A 9,642-nucleotide genomic window follows, 5' to 3' on the forward strand; every position below is an offset into this window, starting at 1 on the left:
CTTCTGTTGCGCTGTAACCCATAATAAACCAGATAAACTGGTGCGATTCTGAAACTGGTCGACGCCATTAGCGCGGTGGTAGTTACAAATGATGGCGGGTGGCTGGAAATAATAATCCCAATCACCGCTTTAACACAGTGACAAACACTATGCTTACCCAATCAAACACTGCACAGTTGCAGTTGGGATTTTGCTTCCAGGCAGCAGGATAGAAGTCAGAACAGAAGTTTAAAGCCGATTATTCTGCAACACATCACAGAAGTTAAAGCATTTAATGAGGTTTATTAAATAGATATGGGCAAGCATTAATTCAGCGATTGTTAACCACACTCCACAACACTTGCAAGTTCAGAAAATCATTTACAATGTAAATTCACCTATGTTGCTTATTAAATATTTTCTTTGTTATGTAATTAATGTCAAATTTGTATGTTAAGATAAATACTCAAGTAAAAGTCATTTGTAATGGTGGACATGTTGGGCAAGTTAAGGAGCTAGAGGTAGTGAGGAGAAAATCGTGGAGGAAATTTTGGTTGACGCATGAAAACCAGTTTTATGGAGTTTTACAGAAATTTACTCTGCAACCCAGTGAAACTTAAATTACGTGAGTCTTTTGAGTTTTACTTGGAGATGCAGTCTTAAGCTTTAATGAGTAGATTTACGACAACCATTTTTATTTTAATTTGTTTTGCTATAAACTCTGTGTTTTAATGATAGTCTTTGTGTGGCTGCGATATCCTCGCCGTGGCTGCGATATCCTCGCCGCAACCAAAGATTGACCTTGCTTACTTTGCCGCAACCGATTTCTGAGTTCCTCTGCCCCGAAATTTATTTTCTAACATCGCAAATGTCAGTTTGACAGGCAGCGGGCTAACGTGGCTATGCACAGACGAAGGCCTGGACAGAACCTCCCCTTGGGAAACGCCTTCGGGCGTGATAACACAATTAATTGTATGGCAACTAGATTCTAGAACGTTCGAGTTGTTTTTATATTTCTCATCGATGAAAGTTCATTTCAGAGAAGAAACATCGCAGCTCTTTTGAAGTGAATAACTCTAAAATTTGAGACCAGTACTGCTAACGATCTTTTTATTGATAAAGAAAGTATGGGTAACATCACAAATGCATATGATAAAGTTTCACAAACAGTTTATTTTGCAGCCCACCCGAAAACTCGACGATGAACTTCATATGATAAAGTTTTACATAAAGTTTATTTTGCAGGCCACCCAAAATCTCGATGATGAAAAGCTTCGGTGGCCTACCACAGATGATTTATGAACAGTAAAGGTAAGCGGGGTTTCTCAACCTCGGAAAGGCAAAGAACGGTACTTCTCTTGGCATCGTCGCTCCAGACGATTCCTTCATATCCAGCTCGGATGCATCTCCTTCAACTCTCCAATCAAAGGCGTGAACCAGGTGACTCAATAAAAGCTCAACGATCGGAATAGCCATGGGAGACCCCGGGCATCCTCTCCTACCTGAACCGAACGGAAAGATTTTGAAGTCTGATTGACCTGTTAAATCTATGTATTCTTGCCCCATAAATCTCTCCGGCTTAAATTCCGAAGCATCTGCTCCCCACACGGTGGGATCCCTTCCTATCGCCCACAAATTAACCAGTAGCATCGTTTTCTTAGGAATATAGTATCCTCCGACTGTCACAGCCTGGGTTGACTGACGGGGAAGTGACAGAGGCAATGGTGGGTATAACCGTAGTGTCTCTTTCACCACACAGTGGAGATATTTCATGGCTGCCAGATCCGATTCCTTTACTTTTCGATGTTCACCAACAACGGATTCAATTTCCGCCTGTAATCTCTTCATTGCATCCGGATGTCTCAGCAGCTCACTCATTGCCCATTCTATTACAGTCGTCGTCGTTTCCATTCCACCAGCGAACATGTCCTACACAGATACAAATAAGTAGACAATTAAACCTTTTCATTTGACACTTGAGAACAAGTTGGAGCCTAATTGGCAACGTTATAACTAATTTCTACGATTATAATGAAAAAAACAAAACAACGAAAGAAAAAAAAGACAGAAGGATGTTTGATTGACTCATTCAAGATTGGGAATTCGAGTAGAACGGCCAATATTGGCCCGCGGACTTACAAATATAACGGATTTGATTGTTTCCCGTGTTATTTCTGTGTGTGTATTCTTATAGGTCTCAGCAGTCTCGAGGAGCACATCGACGAAGTCCTTAAGAGGCTCTGTCCCTGTCACTTCCTGGCCACTGGAGGTCGCCGCCACGCGACGATGAACATGATCCTCTATTAGTTTCTCAGCGAAAGCATCGAATTTTTTATTAGCTTTCTTCAGCCGGCGCTTGACACCTTGCAAATCAAGCAAATCCAAGTAAGGGATGAAGTCGCCGATATTAAATTCTCCCATAGCAGTTGACACCTCTAGTATCAGATCCTTGAATCCTTTTTCATTGGCACCCAATTCATCTTCAGGAAATTTCTGACTGGCCAGTATCTGCCAAATTATATTGGAGGTAACGGTGGAGATAGTCCTGGTCACATTGAGGGGTATTGTGCCCTTCTCACTTTTTTCCCAAATTGAACGAATCGCGGCTGACACTTCTTCTTCTCGAAGGTGCTTGAAGGACTCTATTCTCTTGGGTGTGAGCAGCTCTTGGACGCATATTTTTCTCATTTGCCTCCAGTGATCTCCGTAAGGACACAACGCTATATCTCTGAAATTGTAGAAGAAGTATTTTCCAGCAGCCGTTGGAGGTCGGCTGGCAAATATCAGATCATGAGTTTTCAGAAACTCTTTGGCGATCTCAGGGGAAGAAACGACAACGGTAGAGACACAGCCGAAGCGCAGAAACACAATGGGGCCATATTTGTCCGCAAGGTCTTTAAAACAACGGTGAGCAGGCAATCGCAATTGATGGAGATTCCCAATGATGGGGAACGGATAGGGTCCCGGAGGCAATCCTCCACTCTTTTGCAGCAATATCCGGAAGAATACGAGAACGGCGATTAATCCAACAATGGCCGTTGTCCCCGTAACTCCTCCGCAGGTTTTCAATATTGCAGAGCGTGCCAATGTCTGAAGCAAGTTATCAAAACCCATATCGAACCCTTTCGGATGTCTATGCTGCACCGTTGAAAGAAAGAGTCCTCTAGCTTATTTATAATATACGAACCCCTCGTGAACTTGTACGTTCAGTTCATTCCAATAAAATGGAAAAATGATTGATGTTGGCAGGGTTGGAATTTGGATTCCTTTTTACCCATCATACAATTTTTTTTTGACGTTTTAGGTATTTATTATGCCCTTCAAGAAACGTTATGCTTAAAAATTTTGCCCTTCAAGAGTGATGTTTTGATGATAAATTAACCCTTCACTAATAAATGTTTCATTAAAAACACATATCTATCATAATAAAAAAAAAAACCAAAATGACCATAACACATAAATGACTTATTGAATTCTCAATTTTGGTTTGAAATTGTATGGAACACTCACAATAAAATCTCCATAACTCTGAAATCAAATGTCCTTGGCTCAGACATGCCATAGCATCTGTATATATGAGATATTACTAAGGAGATCTTATGGGATATATAAGATGACCAACAAAGTAAAATTATAAGATGGACTATCCTCTACATCCTCTCCACGATTGTAATCACATGGAATCAATGTGGGGGTCCACCCCGGAGAGTTTGTAGTCAAGAAAGTACAATGTATTAAAAGTGTTTTAGTATTTCATAAGTGGCAGTATGTCATTCTTCATAAGCCATATCATTCAAAGCTTTTGAGTGATATGTTGAGACACTCGATATCTGGTGCAAAGCCATATCATTCAAAGCTTTTGAGTGATATGTTGAGACACTCGATATCTGGTGCAAATTATATTCGAACTGACACTTCCACTGTTCCACGGGCGACATTGTGACATAAGATAACCTTCGTAAGTGAGTGGTGAGTCGGTGACACTGTGACAAGCCTCTCACCCAAACAATCCAATAAAGTTGGGTGGCCAATACACTCAGGGAGAGCAAGTGGCTACAAGAAAGATTGTGGTCCAAATTTATTATGACAAGGAAGAGGTTTTGTTCTTTTATCTACGTATGTTTATGCACTAGTAAGGTAATTCTAGGGTATGGTTTTTCTTGAATAACCATGATAAGTCCACCTGCATTAGGTAATTCCAAGGCCATGATGAGTCAACCTGCATTATGAATAGCTATTAGTGATGATTGTCCCCAATGTGAATTTCACAACTGAATTATAATCATTTTTCCCACTATGTTAAAAAATAAACAAAAAATATTAAAATATTATAGAGAGCAATTCACTAATTTTACTAAATATATTTCAAGTATATTTTTAACTAAAACATCATAAAGAAAACACTAAATTTTTTAAAAAATTGCATTTGTCAAATTTTAATGGTTTAGAGTTGAAGAGAGTTTTAAACATACAGAATTGAATTATACATTTAAAAAAAGTGATTTAATCCACATAAATCCACAATTTCTTTAAAACATACCCTACTTAATTCCAATACAAATAAAATATATAGTTAATAATAACCACAACTCTGAGCTGGATGGTCATAATAATATATTTCAGCAAGTATGGTCGAAGCCACAATCACGGAGCTTATGGTCCACACGAATTGTAATTTCAGCCACACATTTGTGTAAAATAAAGCTGAGGAAACTGCCTTTATCGTTCTCATATTTTTAATTAAAACATCATAAAGAAAACACTAAGTTTAAAAAAAAAATTATCAAATTTTTAATGGTTTAAAGTTAAAGAGAGTTTTAATAATTTAATCCACATAAATCTACAATTTCTTTAAAACATATTATGCTTAATTCCAATCCAAAAAAAATAGTTAATAATAACCTATCTCTGAGCTGGATGGTCATGAATAATATATTTCAGCAAGTATTGTCGAAGCCATAATCACGGAGCTTATGGCGCACACGACTTTTAATTTCAGCCACACATTTATGTAAAATAAAGTCGAGCAAACTGCCCTTATCGTCCTCTCATTTTTTCAATCCTTCAAAATAATCATCAGAAAGCAACTAGTTTTTTTTTCTATAACCAATTTTCAAACCCTTATTCACAAATTGACACAACTTCAACAACTATACAACTCTACAAATATTATGGTCATAACCGCAAATTCACACAGCTTCAACAATTATACAACTCTACAAATATTATAGTTAAAACGCAAGACTAGAATAACCAGGAAATCCTATAATTATGAAGATAAAATTACACTGCAAGCAAATTGTTCGGATTTCAAAATTACACTGCAAGCCCATTGTCCGGATTTCAAAATAAAGTGTTATAGTAACACTTTGTTCAAAGGTATAGACTTTGGATAAGATTTTAATAACGTTTTCAGAAAAACCTTAGCCGTCAAAAATACGTTCTGCATCCTTCCAAACACGTCATGCCTGACGGTCATTTAAAAAAGTTCAACGTATTTTACGGGCGAAATGGCCTCTGACGGGCAAAATGCCCGTCAAATTCCAACCCTGGATGTTGGACATAGAATTCAAAGCTCGAGCTAAAAATTCGACGGAACTTCAGCCACAAATGATGCAAATTTGAGTGACCGCTTGTTGAGCAGTTTCAGGTTTACGGATTTATACATTAAATAGTTGCAAAAAAATATTTGTAAAGGATACCATTTCTATATCATTTGATTTAATTAAAACTATTAAATTATTTTTAAATTATGAATTTTTAAATATTTTATAGACAAAATTATCTATTAAATATATTTATAAACGTTTTTACGCCGTAAGGCGTTCCCTTTGAGAAAGACATTCGGGCGATCCTGAGCATTGATTCTGTGTTAGACGATTGGGGTGTTTTCCGCCGTTGATGGAAAAATGTATTTTTTTCCCACCGGCTGGAAGACAGAGAGGGAGGATCTGGCTATGGGCTATGAAAGGGTAGGCCTCCTGGCGATGAGACTCTGGCAATGACTGAAACATGTCTTTCTTCCCTGCATGAGGGCCGCGTAGCCTTGTGCTTCTATCCCAAATCTGTTTAAATTTATGCAAGGTACAGATCTGTTTTGTACATTTTGAATGAAGCTAATACATGGGAAATTAGGATATTATGTTTACATCGCTGTTCTGTTTCTTGGCAGTGGATGCCCGAGCTTAGACATTATGCTCCTAGAGTTCCAGTTGTTCTAGTTGGAAAAAAACTGCGTAGCCCGCGTAGCCTTCTACTTCTATCCCAAATCTGTTTAAATTTATGCAGGGTACAGATCTGTTTTGTACATTTTGAATGAAGCTAATACATGGGAAATTAGGATATTATGTTTACATGGCTGTTCTGTTTCTTGGCAGTGGATGCCCGAGCTTAGACATTATGCTCCTGGAGTTCCAGTTGTTCTAGTTGGAACAAAACCGCGTAGCCTTGTGCTTCTATCCCAAATCTGTTTAAATTTATGCAGGGTACAGATCTGTTTTGTACATTTTGAATGAAGCTAATACATGGGAAATTAGGATATTATGTTTACATGGTTGTTCTATTTCTTGGCAGTGGATGAAGGTCTCTATTTATCTTCACGGTGAGGAGTTGAGGAAACAGGTCGGTGCTGCTGCATACATAGAGTGCAGCTCAAAGACTCAACAGGTATACCATCTGATATGTGCCATGTTCATATTTGCCTTATGCCATGAAGTGTTGTCATCTAATTTCTGTTTATCTTCTCCAGTTTAATACTCTTAAATAGTGGTTGCCTGGTAGCTTCAAAACGTGTGCATTTTGTGCAAAGAAGTGAGCTTTTTCTCAGTAAAAGATGTTTAAAGTGTTCCCAAAACTGGCCTCTTTTGGATGGATAATGTAAGTGTATCATCACCGTTATAATAATAATACAAAACAGCAGAAATCCCCTTTTTAACCTGGAAAAATTATATTAATGTACAGAAATTACCAAAGTAAATTCATAGGACTTCCAAATCCATCCAGAATAACTAACATAAAGCAATTAGCTATATCATGTTTACCTTTTGCCTGCTATTGCCCTCTCAATCAGATAGTATGATAATCTTGAACAGTTAACTTATTACTTCTCACTGAAAGAATTTCATCAGCATGTGATGTTTGTAAAATTGGTGAATTCTCTGATGACATCTCACAGTTCAAGCATTTTACAAAAACAGATTGAAAACATTCTAACCTCTGCTGCCTTCTCTGGATTTTTGAAAACATTCCAACCTCTGCTGCCTACTCTGCATTTTATGAGACATATATCTAACTTGTCAAGCTGATTCAGTGGTGAATTTTATTCACAATGCAGATCTTCGTGAAGATAAGCGTTATTTGGCCGACAATCTGGGTACTACACCAATAACAACTGCACAGGTATGTTTGTTTCATTTTGCTTACTCTCGATATTAGATTGTTAGGTTGTTAATAATAAGGGCAATTCCAGTTTAGGTGAAGTTGCTTAGATGTTCCCATGTTTGGGATTTTAGCTTGCACAACTTTTGAATTTAGATGATGGACATGCTTAATAAAACTACATTTACACCCTACATGCTCCACGAAAAGATATGAAGGTCTCTGTTTATCTTCAGGGTGAGGAGTTGAGGAAACAGGTCGGTGCTGCTGCATACATAGAGTGCAGCTCAAAGACTCAACAGGTATACCATCTGATATGTGCCATGTTCATATTTGCCTTATGCCATGAAGTGTTGTCATCTAATTTCTGTTTATCTTCTCCAGTTTAATACTCTTAAATAGTGGTTGCCTGGTAGCTTCAAAACGTGTGCATTTTGTGCAAAGAAGTGAGCTTTTTCTCAGTAAAAGATGCTTAAAGTGTTCCCAAAACTAGCTTCTTTTGGATGGATAATGTAAGTGTATCATCACCGCTATAATAATAATACAAAACAACAGAAATCCCATTTTTAACCTGGAAAAATTATATTAATGTCCAGAAATTACCAAAGTAATTTCATAGGACGTCCAAATCCATCCAGAATAACTAACATAAAACAATTAGTTATATCATGTTTACCTTTTGCCTGCTATTGCCCTCTCAATTAGATAGTATGATAATCTTGAACAATTAACTTATTACTTCTCACTGAAAGAATTTCATCAGCGTGCGATGTTTGTAAAATTGGTGAATTCTCTGATGACATCTCACAGTTCAAGCATTTTACAAAAGCAGATTGAAAACATTCTAACCTCTGCTGCCTGCTCTGCATTTTTGAAAACATTCCAACCTCTGCTGCCTGCTCTGCATTTTATGAGACATATATCTAACTTGTCAGGCTGATTCAATGGTGAGTTTTATTCAAATGCAGATCTTCATGAAGATAAGCGTTATTTGGCCGACAATCTGGGTACTACAGCAATAACAACTGCACATGTATGTTTGTTTCATTTTGCTTACTCTCGATATTAGATTGTTAGGTTGTTAATAATAAGGGCAATTCTAGTTTAGGTGAAGTTGCTTAGATGTTCCTATGTTTGGGATTTTAGCTTGCACAACTTTTGAATTTAGATGATGGACATGCTTAATAAAACTACATTTACACCCTACATGCTCCACGAAAAGATATGAAGGTCTATGTTTATCTTCAGGGTGAGGAGTTGAGGAAACAGGTCGGTGCTGCTGCATACATAAAGTGCAGCTCAAAGACTCAACAGGTATACCATCTGATATGTGCCATGTTCATATTTGCCTTATGCCATGAAGTGTTGTCATCTAATTTCTGTTTATCTTCTCCAGTTTAATACTCTTAAATAGTGGTTGCCTGGTAGCTTCAAAACGTGTGCATTTTGTGCAAAGAAGTGAGCTTTTTCTCAGTAAAAGATGCTTAAAGTGTTCCCAAAACTGGCCTCTTTTGGATGGATAATGTAAGTGTATCATCACCACTATAATAATAATACAAAACAACAGAAATCCCATTTTTAACCTGGAAAAATTATATTAATGTACAGAAATTACCAAAGTAAATTCATAGGACTTCCAAATCCATCCAGAATAACTAACATAAAACAATTAGCTATATCATGTTTACCTTTTGCCTGCTATTGCCCTCTCAATCAAATAGTATGATAATCTTGAACAAGTAACTTATTACTTCTCATTGAAAGAATTTCATCAGCATGTGATGTTTGTAAAATTGGTGAATTCTCTGATGACATCTCACAGTTCAAGCATTTTACAAAAGCAGATTGAAAACATTCTAACCTCTGCTGCCTGCTCTACATTTTTGAAAACATTCCAACCTTTGCTGCCTGCTCTGCATTTTATGAGACATATATCTAACTTGTCGGGCTGATTCAGTGGTGAATTTTATTCACAATGCAGATCTTCGTGAAGATAAGTGTTATTTGGCCGACAATCTGGGTACTACACCAATAACAACTGCACAGGTATGTTTGTTTCATTTTGCTTACTCTCGATATTAGATTGTTAGGTTGTTAATAATAAGGGAAATTCCAGTTTAGGTGAAGTTGCTTAGATGTTTCCATGTTTGGGATTTTAGCTTGCACAACTTTTGAATTTAGATGATGGACATGCTTAATAAAACTACATTTACACCCTACATGCTCCACGAAAAGATATGAAGGTCTCTGTTTATCTTCAGGGTGAGGAGTTGAGGAAACAGGTCG

General features: G+C 37.3%; 1 protein-coding gene and 1 long non-coding RNA gene across 2 annotated transcripts; one reads left to right on the forward strand and one right to left on the reverse strand.

The window, feature by feature from the left end:
- Positions 1 to 1,075: 1,075 nt before the first annotated feature.
- On the reverse strand, positions 1,076 to 3,163 carry LOC149147624 (cytochrome P450 750A1-like). The gene is made up of 2 exons (XM_089440657.1): positions 2,119 to 3,163; positions 1,076 to 1,908 (listed from the first exon to the last, which is right to left on the reverse strand). The coding sequence occupies exons 1-2, from the start codon at positions 3,091 to 3,093 to the stop codon at positions 1,276 to 1,278; spliced, it is 1,608 nt and encodes a 535-aa protein (XP_089296783.1). The 5' UTR covers positions 3,094 to 3,163; the 3' UTR covers positions 1,076 to 1,275.
- Positions 3,164 to 6,576: 3,413 nt separating this feature from the next.
- LOC149147625 (uncharacterized) lies at positions 6,577 to 9,403 on the forward strand. The gene is made up of 4 exons (XR_016262298.1): positions 6,577 to 6,645; positions 7,313 to 7,377; positions 7,593 to 7,658; positions 9,338 to 9,403. It is a non-coding gene; the product is annotated as an uncharacterized LOC149147625 (long non-coding RNA).
- Positions 9,404 to 9,642: the final 239 nt, after the last annotated feature.

This window comes from Pinus tabuliformis, chromosome 9 (genome assembly GCF_031772625.1).
Source record: "Pinus tabuliformis cultivar Carrire ecotype Pingquan chromosome 9, CPIR1, whole genome shotgun sequence".
NCBI classification, from domain to species: Eukaryota; Viridiplantae; Streptophyta; class Pinopsida; order Pinales; family Pinaceae; genus Pinus; species Pinus tabuliformis.

What these genes read in the sequence shown, in the direction of transcription:
- LOC149147624 (XM_089440657.1), bottom strand. Translation starts at nt 3,093, where the DNA reads ATGGGTTTTGATAACTTGCTTCAGACATTGGCACGCTCTGCAATATTG. An exon ending in CAATCAAATCCGTTATATTT is followed by an intron (nt 1,909 to 2,118) that starts GTAAGTCCGCGG and finishes GTATCTGTGTAG; the next exon opens with GACATGTTCGCTGGTGGAAT.